General features: G+C 37.1%; 1 protein-coding gene, 1 long non-coding RNA gene and 2 other non-coding genes across 5 annotated transcripts; 2 read left to right on the top strand and 2 right to left on the bottom strand.

Annotated features, from left to right (window-relative positions):
* Nucleotides 1-1,618: 1,618 nt before the first annotated feature.
* LOC148869616 (U5 spliceosomal RNA) lies at nt 1,619-1,734 on the bottom strand. Its single transcript, XR_016108526.1, has one exon. It is a non-coding gene; the product is annotated as a U5 spliceosomal RNA (small nuclear RNA).
* A 551-nt stretch (nt 1,735-2,285) lies between these two features.
* On the bottom strand, nt 2,286-2,445 carry LOC148869617 (U1 spliceosomal RNA). Its single transcript, XR_016108507.1, has one exon. It is a non-coding gene; the product is annotated as a U1 spliceosomal RNA (small nuclear RNA).
* A 2,207-nt stretch (nt 2,446-4,652) lies between these two features.
* Nucleotides 4,653-7,542, top strand: LOC148869618 (uncharacterized). Of its 2 annotated transcripts, XR_016108161.1 has the most exons (3): nt 4,653-4,741; nt 4,956-5,144; nt 7,050-7,542. It is a non-coding gene; the product is annotated as an uncharacterized LOC148869618 (long non-coding RNA). The 2 variants fall into 2 exon arrangements; XR_016108160.1 differs by lacking the exon at nt 4,653-4,741 and having other exon boundaries at nt 4,946-5,144.
* A 2,658-nt stretch (nt 7,543-10,200) lies between these two features.
* LOC148869619 (2-hydroxyisoflavanone dehydratase-like) lies at nt 10,201-13,038 on the top strand. Its single transcript, XM_088969922.1, has 2 exons — nt 10,201-10,204; nt 12,062-13,038. The coding sequence occupies exons 1-2, from the start codon at nt 10,201-10,203 to the stop codon at nt 12,964-12,966; spliced, it is 909 nt and encodes a 302-aa protein (XP_088826048.1). The 3' UTR covers nt 12,967-13,038.
* Nucleotides 13,039-18,906: the final 5,868 nt, after the last annotated feature.

The raw sequence follows: 18,906 nt of genomic DNA on the forward strand, positions 1-18,906 counted from the left end.
TGCAGATTTGCTATCACAAGGCATTCCCCTCTGATTCGAAGACAGGATGATTTCCAACTTTTCCATGCATGCTGCTCATACAATTTGGGTGTCCTCAATCTATCCAACTCTTTATCATCGTTTGATCAAAATCTCTGGTTGTTACTTCTTGCGGCACATGGTGTAACTAAGAACTAGAATAGATAGAGAGGGACAGTGGAGCTCACATTACCTCAGCTGCCTTGTGAAACCTTTAACATTGTTGGATTCCTTGATCTGTTGCTCGTGCTAAGTTCAATAAAGACTTGTGTCTCCATAGGAGTATTACAGTAATCAATTAATCCTATTTGCTTTTCAGTTTAGACAAACATGAGTTCATGAAAATCAATGATAAATTTTGCAACAATTAAAAGAACCCAATAAAGAATGAGAAGGGAAAGACTGAAAGAGATCGAGTCACTGTGGTCTTTTAATTGCATTTAATGTAGATAATCATGAAAACAACATATTGCTACCAAATAACATCAAAAGAAGGCTTACGAAGAACAAAAGTAAATGCATTATCAATTTACTTGAACAACAGAAGCTACACTAAGTGTTGATAAATTAAAATGTTAACACCATAACATGTTCTTAACAGTGCAGTTTCTTCTTTCTTCTTGGCTTTCTGAACTTTCACAATTTGAGACCTTGATTAATGCTGCCATTCTCGTTAAAATTAGTCAAAATCCAATTCGGGTTCTTGACTAATGCTACTAAACTCAAACCAAGAGTATATAATCCAAAAAGGACAAGATCATTAGGAGCAGAGTACAGAATTTGAATGCGAGACTGCAGATGACTCTTGGGTTGAAAATGTTTCCACAGTTGAAAGGTGACGTTTTCTGGGTTCCCAAAACCGCTGCTACATGTCAAAATTTGATCAATAAAAGGGATAACCTGCTCAAAGGGCTATGCCACAAAGGAAGAGAGTTATATGGATTAACACATGAATTAGTTTGGATCGCCAAATCCACCATAGAAGTCAAGATTAAGAATTGCATGTGTTTCTTTTTCCATTTTTCAAAGTGTTTTTGATCATTAATTAAACTGGAAATTAATTGTTGAATCTTTATAGACTGAAGAAAAGAAAACAATTTAATAGGTGGTTCATTCAAGAAGCAGCATCAACCAACCGGACACACTGGGTGTTAGTTTTTTTCCTTATAAACCCCACTAAAAATAGAAAACCTTCTCTGACAGTCTAGCAGCTCATCTCCTAATTTTCAAATGTTCCTCTGAAAGTTAAGATTACAAATTACACAAATATGGAGCGGAGAGATGGCTTAAATCACGATAGCAGTGGTAGTAAACAAAGACCATTTTTGAGCTGTTTTAAGGCATACAATAACTACTTCTGCATCTTCTCAAGAATTAAGGCTATGTTTGCTTTGAAGGAAATACCTTTCCCTTCCTTTTCCTTCAAACCAAAGAAGCTTTCTCTGACTTCTGAAGTCATTTGCTTTCGTCAATGAAAAGCCAACAAGTTTAAATTAGGGGAGAATTCAAAAGCCCTGGTGGCTTTAAGGCAATAGCCCCTGCTTTGCCAAAACAAAAGAGGGCCTGCCTGTTGGTATTTAGAAATTAGCATGAAAAACTGTTCGACCAAAGAGAGGGAATTAAGCATTCGAGGAGAGAATAATTGGAATTAACGAGCACACGGTATTCTTTAGTAAAAGGCGAAAGAATAGTTCGCCATGTATTCACGGTACGGCTCCTTTAAAGATTAATTCTGACTGAAACAAATCTAATATAAAGTCGCCTATGAAGTCATCCTCTCACGTCCGATATGGGATTTAGGGAGGGCACAATCAACTCTGTCAACCGTGGACATAAAACAGACAAACACAGTCAAACTAAACAGATGCATCAAACACCAAACCAAACTAACAACTTGTATACCACATCAAACACCCTTTGCTGCAACTTTGTTGGGCCACGGAAGTCGAGCATGTTCACAAAAGTATCCAACTCCAAAATGCACTCATCCCTCCATCATCTCAACTAGCTTTAAATTTAATCCTCCAAGAATAGATAGATGAAGCTCTAAGCCTCAAAGCCTCTAAGACTGAGGTAGCCTTTCACAGAATTCCAAGCTTTAAGCTACAAATTGAGTTGGGTAGGTTCTTCAAGACGGACCTCAGGTTACAAGGTGAGGATGGGTTCGAAGCAATAGAAAAGTTTTAGTCAAATTCCATTTTTTAGAAATGCTGTGAATTCACATTAAATCACTTTGGAAGTTTATTAGAACTTGATTTTAGGGTTGGGTAGGGGTCGCGCGAACGCGTACCCCCACTACCACAAATTATGACATACACTCTCCTGTTTGAGGAGATGTTAGGCAGACACCCCTCCCTTGTGCAATGGAGGTCGCCAACCTAGGCCATGGGCCTTCTTGATCACCCATTGACCCGTCCAGGTAAGTATGTTTCTATTTTCTCCTTTCTCTCTACTTATACCTCCCTCTCTCACTTGTTTCCTTTCTATCTTATTGATGTGGGACAATAAGTCTAATAATTTGTTTGGTTGCTTGCTGAGAAGCAACGGGATGAGAAGGGATGGGAAAGGATGGAATGAGAAGGAAAAATTTATTTTCTCATTTTGGCATTCTAGTGTTTGATTGATGTGAAGGGAGATTTACAATTATTTCATTTCTTCATCGTAGGTTGTGCCATCTTTTTGAGATATGGTCCGCTTATATCTCTACAATTCGATTTCTCATTGAGATTTTTCACGATCAAGATATGTCTACTCTTTTTCCTCTTCTCCCTCTTTCTTTTTTTTTTTTTTTCCTATTCTTCTTCTTCTTTTTCTTCGCTTGCCTCTAGTCTACTACTTGAACCAGAGGCAAGCGACCATTTTGAGTGCACCTCCACCAGACCTCTGACATCGTCGACGAGCTGATGACGATCTGACGACGCCGCTACTATTTCAGTGCACCTCCATCCAACCTCTGACATCAACGACGCCACTACTATTTCAGTGCTGATGACAAACTGACAACGATTTGATGACGATCTTTTTTCGTGTTTGGTTTCCTTTCTCATTGGGGTCGCACCATTTTAGTGCGACCCCGCATTTCAAGTTTTGGGAAACCGTGTCCCACTGTTTCTTAATCCGTCTCACAAAACAAATGAGTGAAAATGGAAATCTAAAAAGCATATTCCCATTTTCTCTTCTCAGTCGCACCAACCAAATAGACCGTAAAAGTAAACAACGATAAGTGACTTGTTTTGATACTAAAAAAAAAAGACAGTTTGAGAAGAAACCTGAAAAAATGATAAATGGCTTTGAGAAGAACCATAAAGCAGGCATGCTATTGGAATAAAAAAAAAGTTTGAAGTTAAGGCTGCGTTTGGAAACGATGCAATTGGAGTGTAAATCCCGATTCAGGGTAAATTTGCACTCTGGTTCACTTTTGCCTGTTTTTGGCAACATTACATTTATGCATTGACAAATGACATAAAACACATTTTCCAGTTCATACTTACATTAATTGATAATAAGATGTAAACGTACGTCAATAAAAAATAAGTAAATTTGTATTCAAGTGGGCTTTTGCTAAAAAAGACGTATACTTTATTGAAATTAGTATTTGCATTAATTATTAACTAAAAGTCTATTTAATAAGAAGATAAATTTGTCCATGCAAAACTAACCCGATTTTACAATTTATATGAACGGTTTTACACTTTACATTATAAAGGCAACCTAAAGTAGTCATAAAACACTGAAGCCCCGTTCACTTTTGAGTAAGAAAAAACTAATTGTTGTCCATTAAATTGGATTATATGATAATTACGAAGATCTAATTTTTTTATCATGATCGTCCATTTAACGGAGCAATACCTAATAATCTACTATTCATCTACTTCATGTCAAAAAAAATTTTAGTTTGGTCCTTCATCTGTCGGTTGGTAAGATATTTTGGGTAATATATTAAAATCATCATCAGCATCATGTAACCCTTATCAATTATATCTCGGTTATATTAAAATATAAGTCAAAATATTTAAATTATCCTTGGGTTTTGCAAAATTGGTTTACTGTGTAACCCCTATTGTTGCAAAGTCCAAATTATCGGCCAATCTGCGGATAAAATACCAATTCTGAGCACTGGGAGAGAGAGCTTGTGATGGAGGACTCTGCAACGTAAATCCATAAACGCAGTCAAACCTCCGATATAGATAAACACTAGAGAAGAAACTCCCGAACAAAGCGTCCTAACAACTAAAAATTCTATTCAAACCAAACCATTAAATAGGAAAATAAGGGAGGAAGAGTGTAAAGCACCTTTGGCTAGAGTATCTGCCAAAGAATTACAAGATCTTAGAATGTAATGAAAATTAACAGATTCAAAAGATGCTACAAATAGTTAGGTAGTGGGAGGTATCTAAATAAAAGTCAGGCACAAAGTTCTAAACATTATCATCTACATGTGTGGGACACTTGTGACTACTCTTATTATCTAAAATACCAAGTGTACAAAAAAAAAATGTAGCAGATACGGGACAGGGCAGAGAGCCCACAGAACCACTTGTTGATCAGCTGCATTAAGTTGACTTTGGCCAGTTACACCAGTAAGCTGGCCCTAATCTACTTTATTTATTATTATTTTCTGTTTTTGGGTTAATGGGGTTAGTCTATATAATCTCTGTGTTGTAATTAGAGAGGAGAGACCACCAAAAAAGTTAAGCTTAGAGTACTCCAGCAGGGAGACATGGTAAGCATCTTTTACGTCTCATTATCATCTACATCAATCTTGTTTGGTTTGGCTATTTTGTTTTGTTTTGTTTTATTTAATGTTGTATTCAATAAACACTTAAATCTTTTTTTTTCACTTTATCAAATTTGTACAAATTAAGATGGGTAAGCATATATGATCCGATTAATCCTTGTTTTGGTGATTTTGGTGACAGAGTAACAGGGGAGAACAGCCTATCGCATTGGGGCCATGAGGTGGAAACGGTGGTTCTGCGTGGAGTTGGACAGCTAAGGGTGGTGGTGGTGGGATTAAGCAAATTGTCATCGGAAATGATGATATCATCCGTTCCATCATGTTCCAAAGCAGCCCCGGAGACTATTCAGAGAAATATGGCAAAGATAATGGAACTAAAATTGATCAGGTGATATTTCTCTCTTCCATATATGCTACATGAACTTTCATTTTTTTTTCCTAAGTGTGGTTCAACTTCGAAGACTAGCAATGGTAGCTGTAGACTGTAGTTTTCTTTTTTCTATTTTCTTTAATGAAATATATATAGTAAACTAAAGGGTCATTTAGTTAGACACCCCTTTTAATTTTACATATTTGTTAACACTTACCCTCTAATTTGTACTTATGTAATTACTTTACTTACTCAACCTTTGGTCTGGAATCTTTTGTATTTTTATTTTGAAATAGCCACTTCATTTTTTAAAAAGTAAGTGAAAATGTCAAAGGGGAGTTCAAATCAGCCTCCCACATTTCTGATATCATCGGGAGATGTTTCCAATACATAGCAGGGATGTGCTGTGGGATGTTGTGGGGAACAATCTTGTAGGGGTTGATTTGTTCTCGTCAAAGGGTAATAGGCCTAAGTTTTTTTTTTCAAAAAAAAAAAAAACCTAAAAGTTCTCATATCACATATAGTCTATTCTTCCTTTCCAAACAAAGTTATAATGTGGGGAGTGGGTTTATTGGTTTTTTAAAAGGTTGATGAGAGAATTATTAGAGCTACTTTTGGAATAAAAATCTCCAACTAAAGCCCTTTCATATTTTCAGCACGCCTCAAGGGGTCATGTGACCATTATAAGATGGAAATACAAATAGTTCTTGATGGAGGGTCAATTAAGTAAAACATATGCAAGCTATAGGGGTGTTTTAGTAATACACAAAATAAAGAGTAGGTTTTAGTAAATACGTGTAACTATATGGGTGCCTAAGTACGTAATCCTATATTAAGAGGCAACAAAAAAACAAACAAAACAGTCAAGCCATGGAGGAGGAGAATCCCACACACAAAAACCATCCAGGGATTTAACGTTTTGAGCTATTCCATGACACTCCTGATCTGCTGCCCACAAACTATTCCTACATCCCTACCTAAAGAACATTACTGCTATGTATTGAGAACACTTCCCCATGAATGACAAGGGATGTGGGAACAGCTTGTGGGAAGCAGATCCAAGTCCATTATATAAACGAGCTGGTTTGACTAACAATCTGAGTAGAAACTTGATGAGTTCACATTTGTGCCCCACAGCACATCCTAACCTTGTATTGAGAACATCTCTCAATGATAAGTATGAGTTCTCAGTGCACGCTGAGATGTGCATGTGAGGCACCTGTGGCTGCTGATGTGATCTCAAACTTGACAGACAGTGCTACTTACTAAACTTCAAATTTTGTCCACCATAAAATCCCATCTCCAATCAAAAGTGTCACTTTTTACTTGAATAATGTCCATCACGTATTTAGCATCCGACAGAACACCAGTTTCATCCAACCATTATCCTTAGCAAAAAGAAGGGCTTTTAGAGCAGCATGACATTCAGGCCCTGTTTGGTTTGGTTTGCAGGAATAGGGGTATGGAATCGGAATCAGAATGTGCTATTTCGATTCTAATTATTTGGTTGGGCAGAATTAGAATCCCATTACCATTCTTACTGGAATGGCATTCTCTCATTTAAAAGAATAGTCATTCCCTACCCTTCCCTTAGAAATGAAATCCTATTCCTGTTTATTCTAATCCCCATTCTTATTCTTCTTTGAAACAAACAAACTATAGGAATAGACCATTTCGATTCTGACTTTAATTCCAACTACGAATCAAACGGACCCTAAGATCTCATTTTCACTTTACCTTATAAAAAATAATAATATAGATACAACATATATATCTCGTCGTTGTTATGAACAAGATTTAGTAGTGGGCTGGGTGTTGGGCCCAAGCTTGAATTGGGCTTGGAGAGCTATCCAGTGCATTACCAAAATCTCGTTCCCCCTCATAGGCTCCTCACGGTTGTTGGTTGTATGTATATGTACGTAGATTCACCTAAATTGGCCTCACGAGTTTCTGACTTCCATAAGCGGGACGTTTGGCGGACGTTGGAAGGATGGAAGTGGACACGTGGTAATAAAATCAATCGAATTCACTACAAATGTCAGGCCATACGGACCCTATGGTTCTTCAGAAGGAGGTACGCCTTTCTCTGTTCCTGTAAAAGAAGGGAAAATCGTGGGTTTCCATGGACGAAGCGGCATGGATCTTGACTCCATTGGAGTCTATATGAAGTAAAGTATCGACTCTGAAGCCTGAAGTTATATGAATGAAATAAGAAGCTTCAGACTTCCTATTTTCGAAATAAACTAGTTTTTCTTCCTCTCGTTTTCTTTTTTTGTTTATAATTTCCTTGGTGTGTTTCAGTAAATGCGTGATTCCACACCTAGGGTGGAAACCCAATTCCCGGTATTTGATGCACGGGTACTATCATATTATGTTTGTGGTATCTAAATAAAATCCACGAAATTGCACCATGAAATCAGTTCCGTGTTACACTGCTTTGATGAATGGACATTTTTTTGCTTGAATAGCGGATTTTAGGGCAGAATAAGTTTTGGGATTTCCCAATCGGTACAGGCACAAGTAGGGTGTGGTATTATGTTCACTCCAACCCTTCCTGATCTGTATATTGTTGAAAGATAAATATTGAAAATTTGGATATTAGTTCATGTCTTTCTACTTCCTTATTACTTATATATAACAATAAATAAATTGTTTGGAAGATAAATATTGAAAATTGGATATCAGTTCATGTTTTCTTGCTTTGCTTATTATTTATATATAACAATAAATAATATGGAATTAGATATGGATTCTTTTTATATTTTCTTATGCATAGAGCGTTTAGATTCTAAAATTTCAACCCACCATAAGTTTTGGGAGGGTGCAAATCAATTATATACACCGTTACCCTTCTCAAAGTTCGAGACTAAATATTGGTAACCAAGTTGCTGATCAATTTGAAGGCTCATAGGGCCATGAATGGGCTTAATAAGGCCCAACTTGGTTACTAAATATTAGTAACCAAGTTGCTGATCAATTTGAAGGCTCATAGGGCCATGAATGGGCTTAATTCAATGTATTTCGTACATTCATGAAACACTGCATTCCCAACAATGTAAAGAGCTGTTTGATTATCACCAATAAAGTGAAGCCGGTTGGATAAAAGTCATAGAAATACCTAAGTCATGGGTCGGGTCTGTGCCGACATGAAATATTGAGGACCCTGAATCGAATTTCAATTATAATAAATAAATAAATACATTTACTTAAATATTATATATATATATATATATATATATATATATATATATATATATATAGCTTGGATTGGGACTGAATTGGTTCAGGACTGGATGGAATCAGTTCTGAACTGATAACAATCGAGACACTATATTAAGACCCACAGCTGACCCATTAGTTCTAGTTCCTAGAACCAGAACTGCCCCAATCGATTTGCAGTTTGGATTCAGTGTGTTTGGACTTGAAAAGATTTCCTCTTCAAGCCCATTAAAATTTTGACACATCATTCCATGCTTAATTGACCATCACTTACAACTGGTTGGAGCTTAAATAAAAATTGATAAAAGATATAAAAAAAAATCGACATTCTACAACTTGCGGAAAAGACTTGCAGAGCAGTCTGTGCAAAGCCCTGTGACTCAAACCTTCTTCCCCCAACTAGTAACAACATCAAGCCTTATCAGTGGTGTTCAAACTGCAACAAAATGACAACTGTAGATTTTAGCGACATTAGCAATGTTATTAACAGAAAGTTTCAAACATCAAAGTGTTCAAAGGTGAATGAAACCCCAAAACACAAAAGGCAGAAACTGAGAATAAAAAAACTAATGAACCCGCTGATTTGTGTCCAAGAATCCTTTGTAAGACTGAAGATCCTAACTCTAACTCATTTTGGCAAGTTGTCAACACCGACCAAGTTAATGAACTCACTGATTTCTATCCGAAAATCCCTAATACCACTTTTCCGTATTAAAATCTGGAATCCAAGAATCCTTTGAAAATAGAAATTTTTTAGAGCTTATCATGAAAGAAAACCTTGTGCATGACAGCGTGACTGCTGGAATATATTTTTCTTGAAAAATATCTTTGGAGAATTGGAGCTATTATTGTTTTTACTTTTAGAAGCTTAGTATGGAGGAAGAAGATGTCTCATGTCTTGCAAATTCAAAGCCAAAACCGTGTTTGTCTTCCCATTAATGGTTGGAGGAGCAACACTTGAGTTGCTTTTGGATTGATAATGTAAGGATTTGTCTTGCAAATCCAAAGCCACAACCATGAGGAAGGTTTTGTCTCCCCGTTAATGGTTGGGGGAGAAGGGTTCGAGTATAAGAACATGAGGGTTTCGAACTTTCTATCAATATTTAGTTAGATTTCTTTACAAAAATTTTATATTTATCAATTTATTTAAAAATATTTTTATCAATCATAACCTGCAGTAAAATTTCAACCGGTCACCAATGATGACCAATCTGGCATTGAAAGACATGTCAAAATTTTAGTGGACTCAAAGAGAAAATCCCTTTGAGTCCAAATGCACTAAATCCGAACTGGACTGGGTTTATTGGGTCCTGACAGCCCTACTCCTCTTCAACAGACAAATAGTAGATTGTTGCCTCCTTCTTACACTTCCAAGAGATATATATGGTTTGCTTAAAATTTTTTGGAGCACATGGGTTATTTACAATAATTTATTCATATTTTTGTTATTTTAAATATTTGGAAAATTTCCTAAACAGACCCTGAACTTTGGAGCTTGTGTCAAGTCAGTCTCCGAATTTCAAAACGTGTCTCTATAGTACCCTGAACTTTCAAATTGTATCTAATAGGTCCTTATCGTTAGTCAGCACCATCATGTGACATCAGGTGTGCATTAAATGATTTCAAAATGGCAAAATAACCCTTATGATATCTTTTTTGACAATTTTACCCATTTTGTCTGAGTGTTAGAAGAAGAAAAGGGGAAGAAGGGTTATGAAACTAGACATTCATCAATTGTTGAAGTTCCCTCTCCCCTTTTCATGCTCCCTTGCTCAATGATCAACTGTAACCGAGTGATTACCTATCCAGCTTCATAACCCTTCTTCCCATTTCCTTCTTTTAACACTCAGACAAAATGGGTAAAAATAGTCAGAAAAATATCATAAAGGGTAGTTTTGCCATTTTGAAATTATTTAATGCACACCTAATGTCACGCGACGGTAGGTACTTATTAGGCACACTTTGAAAGTTTAGGATATTACAGAGGCACGTTTTAAAGTTCGAGGACGAACTTGACACAATCCCTAAAGTTCAGGGTAATGTTAAGAAATTTTCCCTAAATACTTTATTATTTGATAAGAACAAAAAACTGAAATCAAAACAGTAAGGGCCCATTTGGTTAAGATAGGAACCAAATAGGGAATTGAAATAAGATGGAATGAGATTTCATTCCCAAGGGAGGGAGAGGGAATGATCATTTTCTCAAATGGGAGAATGTCATTCCACCAATTTCTTGAGAATGTAAATGACTCATGCCAGCAAGAAAAGAAATAAGAGGGCCTCAATATATAATAGTTTTACCAAATGGTGAAGTTTACAAAGAAAGTTAGTTTTTCGGACTTCAAACAGCTAACTTAACAAAAAGAATGACCCACAAGTCCATTTGATAGCTATCGAATTCAACTGACTAAACCAATTGGTTCTGGTTCCCAATTAATAATTGGTTGAAGGTTAGTTCTTGCTGTTCTCGGAACTGATTATATAGTTAATAATATATAAAATTTTCCTTTTTTGGTAGTTCTTATTGTATTTGATGTTTAAAAGGATAAAATTGATAAGTACATAAGATAATTTTTGTTAAAAACACTTAATTTATCAACATATAAACAGTTTATGCTGCATTTGAAAATGATGCAAATGGAGTGTAAATCTGGTTTAGGATAAATTTGCTCTCTAACTCACTTTTACATGTGTTTGACAACATTACATTTATGCATTGACAAATGATAGATCAATGTATATTTACATTGATAATATGAAATAAAAGTACATCAATAAAAAAAAAGTGAATTTGCATTCAAGTAGGCTTTTGATAAAAAAAAAAAAAAAGGCATATGCTTTATTGGAATTCATGTTTGTATCCATTACAGCTAAAAGTTTGTTTGGTAAGAAGGTAAATTTGTCAATGCAAAACTAATCCATTTTGCAATTTATATGAACCGTTTTACACTCATACATATTTATATTGTTTCCAAACACAGCCTTAACATTTTACAGTGACGGGATTCTACACACATATGTATGAGAGATATTTCAAATGTGAAGATGGATACTTCTAATGTATGAAATATCTTACAGTGACAGGATTCTCCCTATAAATTTAACATACATGTATGAGAAATATTTCTAATGTGAATATGGATGTTATGTGCAGTTGTGCATTGAGTTCTCGCTTGGAGGAGAGATTACATTCAGGCTTTTTCTATTGAAACTATATTATCAAAAATGAAGTTTTAAATTGTTATTAACACAGGTGTCGGATCAGACCTGATTAGCCAGAATTGGGATGGTTTTGAGTCCATCTTAAATAACCGATTAATAATGGGTTCGGGACTGATACACCATGTCATGGAGATGGGCTTCCATAGGGCAAACCTGTGCCCACACTGTTCTAACAGTCTTTTGATACCTTGCATTGGGAACATCTACCCATGAAATAAAGCATATAAGTACGAAGATATTCTCAATGCAAGACAGTAAAGGCTGCTCGAGCGGGCTTTGCCCTGACTGAAGCCGATTCCCATGTCATGACTCAGAAAGTCAGACCCCACTTATTAGTAGCCCTATACAAGGGCTACTAGCAACATCCCCTTTCTACAACTGATACAACCTATCCCTGAATCAGAATTGGAATAGTCTATTATCCCACCAGTTTGGTTCAGATGGGAATCAGAATTAATTGGATTGGGATTGTAATTCCTGAGGAATCATTCCAGAATCAGATTCTGATTCTTTCCAATCAAATGATTGCAATGTTTCAACCAAGGATGTAACCATCAACACCAAAACCGAAGTAGGTGCCAGGATCTATCTCCCCAAAACCGCCAACCAACCTGATCAGAAACTCCCTCTTCTCGTATACGTTCACGGTGGAGCCTTCATCGTCGAGACTGCTTTTTCTCCGACCTACCACTTCTACCTCAATTCCGTGGTAGCTCAAGCCAATGTGGTTGCCGTGTCGGTAAACTACAGAAGAGCCCCCGAGAACCCTCTCCCGATCGCCTACGACGACTCATGGGAGGTCCTCAAGTGGGCCGTCTCCCACTCCACGGACCACCCGGCCGGCGGCCCCGAAGAGCCTTGGTTGAAGGATCATGTGGATTTCGAGCGAGTTTTCTTGGCCGGGGACAGCGCGGGTGCCAACATCGTCCATAACCTGGCCATGCGAGCCGGGGAAGAGGTCAACGAGTTGCCCGGCGGCGTGGAGATTCTGGGTGCTGCTTTGATCTGTCCTTACTTTTGGGGGGAAAAAAGGATTGGGAATGAGGCACAGACCCCAGAAAATCTGAGGATGCTAGCAGACAAGACGTGGCAGATTGCGTGTCCGACGTCGAAGGGCCTCGATGACCCACGCATTAACCCGGAGGCGGAGGGTGCACCCAGCCTGTCGAAATTAGGGTGCAGTCGGGTGCTGGTGGAGGTGGCAGGAAAAGACGTGCTGAAAGACAGAGGAGTGCTTTACTATGATACGCTGGTGAAGAGCGGGTGGAAAGGAAAGGCGGAGCTCATGGAGTCCGACAGGGAGAATCACGTTTTCTATCTCATGAATCCCACTACTGAACATGCCGTGGCCCTGATGAAACGCTTCACATCCTTCCTCAACGTCGACACTGAAGATTAACCATCTTGTTTTGTTTTACTACTAAACGTGATAATGATTTTAATACGAATGATGAGAAATAAGTGATAAAGAATGGCATCCTTGTGAGTCGTGAATTTAAATTTTGTATTTTATTTTTGTTGTTAATAAAAGCTAGAGGAGGAGAGATGAGCTCGCATCAAACACGAGAACACGCCATCCTATCCCAATCTCATTTGAAACTGACGGAGTTCGGAATTAACGACAGTTTGGACTCCAAAATTTAATTAAATATAATTAACTTTCTATTCCCACCCCTTCACCCTCACCAACACACAGCGTCGATCTCACCGCCGTGAACAAGCCCTCGCATCCCCTCTCTCTTCTATTCTCCTCCCTCAACCGTCGTTGTCGGAAACGGCAAGGCTCACTGCTGCAACCCTCGCATCTTCTCTCTCTTCTCTTTCTCCTCCCTCAACTGTTGAAGAGGGCAAGGTTCGCCACTGCAACCCTTTTTGGGATACTTGTCACAAAGTCAATAAAAGTGCGAATAAAATGCAACAGAATTATAACAATTCAGTAATTCTGGACTCCAGTTTAGGATTATTAACCCTAGTCATCTCAAACTGAAACACTACTATTGCACAACACAAATGTTTGGATTTTTGTCTTTAATAGATGAGTAACCCAACAGATCAAGAGTGCAACACATAGCGATCACATATATTGAGGTGTGTCGAACTACTCTGTCTTTCACGTGGCTTCATGTTGAGAAGTTGTTATATTATCATCCCTCCACCTCATTTCCCAAGTCAAATTTAATCTCACATTGTTAACACCTCCACTGTCGACAATAATCTCTTAGCTTTTCCTAATTGCCGACCTTCACCCTTTTCTATATCTATTCAAAATTTCAAATAGCAACTAGCAAAAGATATTATAAGCCATGGCCCTTTTAATCAAAATGGAATATTTCATCTCCTAAAGTTTCTTGTTGAGCACTATAATACAATTTTGTAAATGTATATACCGCCCAAGCTGAATGATCGATGGACCTTGCTTTTAATTAGTAAATTCATGAGCTGATGTGGTTTGGGTTAATTAATTTATCAAACATGCACGGACGATGGAGCTTTTTCGTCTCCAACGATTGAGGGAGGAGAAGAGAAGATAGAGGGGATGCGAGGGTTGTAGCGGCGAGGTTTGCTCCGACAGCGGTGATGATTAGAGTCGTTTCCAATGGCAGTGCGATTTGGGCTGTTTCTTAGTGCTATGAAGAGTTGGTGGGACTTGAGATGAGAGGGAGGAGAAGAAGAGATGAACTAAGAGTCCATACTGTTAACACCGTTAGTTTCGAAAGAAAGACGGGAGGGTGGCGTTTTCGGTTCTCATTGGATGAGCTCATGAGAGATCGGCCAGGGCAATCTCATGCACACACTGTCCCAATAGCCTCTTGCAATCTTGCATTGGGAATATCTCCCCATGAAATAAAGCATATGAGTAGGGAGATATTCCCAATTCAAGGCTCTAAAGTCTTCTCAAACGGGTATTGCCCTAATGGAATTCGAACTCAACGGTAGGGGTGGCAATGAGTCGAGCTTTTCATGAGTTGTTTGAGCTCGACTCGGTTTCAACCAAGCTCGAGTCCAATTCACTAGCTCGATTATTAAATGAGTTGAGCTCGAGCCTACTAGAGTTTGGCTCGTGAGGCTTGCGAGCCAGCTTGAATATATATATTTAATATATATAATAAAATTATAGAAAATAATATATATAATAAAAATATTATAATTTTTAATTTTTAAATATCAAATAAAAAATATTTTTATATATAATTTCTTTTATAAAATATTTTTTTCTCAAAATCAAGCTCGAGCTTATGAAATTTTTACTCGAGCCAAGCTCAAGCTCAAGGTCTTGATTTAAACCGAACTTGAGATTGAGCCTTGTAGAACAGTCTCGAACTGAGCTCGAAACCTAATATTATTCGGCTCGACTTAGCTTGAATCCACCCCTACTCAACAGGGACCCTTGCATTGCATTACAGGGGATATGAGACTCAGCGGTTTGCAACATTGAAAATCATTATAAAAAATAAAAATAATTTGTCAAATAAAAAAGTTGTTTTTTTCGAAAGAATGGAAAATAATTTTTTTTCATTAAATTAAAATGTTATTTTTTTAAATAAAACCCACACAAGTACACAACCTCTACTCTCTCTTTCTCTCCTAACCCAGTAACCCCTTTCGGGCCCCACATAACCCTCTCTCTTCCTCTTTCCTTCTCTCTTTCACATTTCCGCCCCATTTGTCCCACACAAACTCTCCACCCCCCCCCCCCCCCAATATGAGCCCCATCACCTTCTATACAACCCTTCTCTCTCTCTTAAGATTATGTCCATTGGGTCCCATACAACCCCCTCTTTCTCCCTATCTCTATTTCACCCCACTTATGACATCGGTCCCACACAACCCCCTCTATCTCTCTCTTAACATTGGGCCTCACTGGTCACCATGTCCCACACAATCCCCTGAGTCTCTCCCTTGACACTGGGCCCACTGCATCCAACATACAACCCCCCTCTTGATACCCAAAATCCAAGGTCGGATCTGACATTTAATCCTATTATCTCAGATTCGGATTATGTAATTATATAATCGGATCATATTTGTGTTACAATCTACATTTCATTAATAAACAAATCAGATTTGAATTTAATCCCATTCAATCCATTTAAAATCCAAAGGCAATTATATTATAATATTTATTAATTTTAATATATAAGTTTTATATTTCCTGCCCTGCATGTATGCATGGATACAGTTATGATGAATTTCGGAGTTCTCAACAGATGATGGTATTTAAGGCTAAAATTTTATTGAAAAAGTACAAACAGGTCCAAGGCAGATTTCTGAATCCCATTGCAGATCTATAAACATTCAAGATATTAAAAAAAATCTCACTTTATACATCGATGCTCGCCATAAATTAGCATCAATTTCGAACTGACACCTACCCTATACTTAGGTCTAAAAATTCTGACCTTGGGCTGAACCTTTATTCTCCCAAAATGTATTCCCTCGTCTGCACGTAGTCATCGTTGCTGCATCTCACGGCTCCCCTGCACAGAAAGCGTGCTTTGCCGTGATTGGGTCTCCTACTTCAAAACACGAATCCCTCGAGGGAAGTGAGTGAAAGATGAAAGAGTAGTATTTGGATGGAGGTCCTTTTAACTTTAACTGCTTAACAGAATTCTCAATCCTGCTAAAGATATTTTGATGCCAAACTCAGGAATTATATCCATCAGATAATCTGATCCCATGATATACATTTTCCATTCTTGTAGCTCAAGAACAAACAGGTTCTCTCCTCAAATTTTTGGTCCAAACTACTTTGGACTAGGATCAAATCTCCTTTCAGATGATTTCCTCCGGTAACACTAGAGTTGCTCGGATTAGCATTTTACCATAGTTTTTCTATTTTTCTCTCCCTTTTCCAGCGTTTTATCTCAGGAATCTTTTCACTATTTATGGGAATTCATTCTTTGCTCTTCCCTTTTGCTTGATTTGGGATCTCTCATTCTTAGATGGCTTTTCTCCATCAGGTTATCTCCTTTAATCCTCACCTCCTGTGAGTAAACAACATTTTCCATCTCCTTTTTCACTGGCTTAGTCTCCAAGCCCTTTTGCAGAGGGCCTAAAAGTTAGCCTCAATATGCTTTTGTAGACGCATTCTACGTTTTTTCTTGTTGCCTTTAACCCCCATTTTCGTACCTTCAAATAAACTGTGAGAAAACTAGTGACCTGTAAACCAATGCATCAAAACAAAATCAACTAGAAATCTTTGCATCTGTTTGGCATGGATGCTTTTGCTCTAGAAAATGGTAATATATCAGTGTTACATCAGAAAAACACTGTGCTCTAGGAAATATCCATTTGTTTGAAATCGTTTTTCCAGTGCTCCAAGCCATACCTTAGAAATCTAGAAGGTGTGGTTTGGAGCAACGCCAAATTTGATGTTTTCTCACATTGCAGCTCATCTACCAATAAGGACGTGATGTGCAGTGACATGGACTTCCTATAATGGGTATCAGTACTAAAAACAGACATGAAGCATTGGTACCAAACAAAAAGTGTTACCGTTGCTCTAAGAAACACCCACCTAACAGCGACGTTTCTAAATAGAAAAAAAAAACACAATTTTCTCAAAAAATGATGCTTCCAACCCACACATCACATCAGCAAAAAACGAAAAAACGATATTGTATCTATAGCATTGATGCCAAACATATACTTTGTATATAATTTAAACCATATCTTATTTGCTATTCAAATAGTAGCTTGGTAAAGGTGGATATTTCAATTGGATTCGGTGGAATTATGTAACAGTATGAAGAACTACCATGGCATTACCACAAATATGGGAAGTAGTGGAATTCAGGAGATTGAAAAAAAAAAAAATTCCAACCAAAATGGAGTCTATTTGAATAAGTCAAAACCCAACCACATCTATATAGATGCCCCAACCCCAAGGCCCCCATCCACGATAGAAGAAGCATCACAGACCTCCTTTCAAGGTTCAGTTCCTTACCCCTGCATAGCTAGATTCTACAAATCCAGCCGATAAAGGTTTTTAACAACAAACTCTGGTATGAATAGTTGAAATATCTATATCGGTGAATACTAAGAAAATTCCCGATGGAAATAAAAGCAAAATCTATACTATTTGAAAAAGTATTAATAGCCTTAATAATATTTTTCAATTTTTCTAAGAATAATATTTATTCCTCTATTTAAATTTAATGATAAAAACATGAGGGCAAATAGGATAATTGGTTCTTAATATTAAATGAGTTGAAAAGAAATAATTTAAAGATATTAAATGCATTCAATATTCTCATTAAATCCAACATTTAATTGGACTGGTCCAAATAGGTTCAAAATATTCATTGGATTGGATTGGACCTGGTCCATTTATAATAGACTCACATTGGACTGGATCAGATTGGATTAAATCTAGTCCAATTGACACCCCTAGTTATGTTCCTTTTCTTTTTGTTGCAAGTTCCGAAGAAACAAAACAAAACTAGTTTGTTTGAAAATAAAGGGGGAATTCAAAAACATGATTTTTTTTTTTTGTTGTTGTTTTCAAAAACAAATCAAAACCACCTGGTGTGTGTGTGTGTGTGTTTCTGAACCAAAAATGTCTTCTTGAATGTCTAGTTTGAAATTAAAGACGTGTTTTTACTTTAAATCATACACCATAGCCCATCATCTTTCATAAGCATACAATCTGTAGACTCCAATATTTTCTTTTGTTTTAAAAATTATCATTTGATGGTTTCAAAAACATGAAATGATTTTGAAACAAAACCAACTTGTTTTTTGCTTTTCAAGACAAAAACACAGTTTAATAACATGCTTTTCAAAATTTTAACTGATGAACAATTTTAAAAATAAATGAAAACAAAAACATTATTGTTATAGAACACCTCCTTAATCTACACCCCACCATTCATCTAACTAGCTACCCTTTTCTCAATTTGATAAAGGAAATTTCAACATTCAACTTGCTATTATATATAAACACTAAGGCCCGGTTTGCTTTTCGGTAAGTTACTTACCCGAGTAAATGACCATTTTAGTCATTTACTCGGGTAAGTGTATTTACCCATGTTCTTTTATTTTCCAAGTATATATGGCAATGACCATTTTAGTCATATAAATTGTTGGTTAATAGGGTCACTGAAACTTTGGAGGAGAAGCTCTAAGGCGCGTTTGAAGGTATTGTCTTTAGAACGTTATTTGCCCCCATTCAGTTTCACTGAGTTTGCCATTGGGTTACAAGCAAATCCGTTCCCAGGATACAACAGAGCCTTGGGCGAAAATCTGCAACAAGCAAAGTTGAAGAGTCTCCGAAAAAACCTTCTATGAAATTGTAGTAGACCGGAGAGAGAGAGAGAGAGAGAGAGAGAGAGAGTGA

This window comes from Nelumbo lutea, chromosome 2 (assembly GCF_056320005.1).
Source record: "Nelumbo lutea isolate HS-2025 chromosome 2, American lotus-T2T, whole genome shotgun sequence".
Taxonomy (NCBI): Eukaryota; Viridiplantae; Streptophyta; class Magnoliopsida; order Proteales; family Nelumbonaceae; genus Nelumbo; species Nelumbo lutea.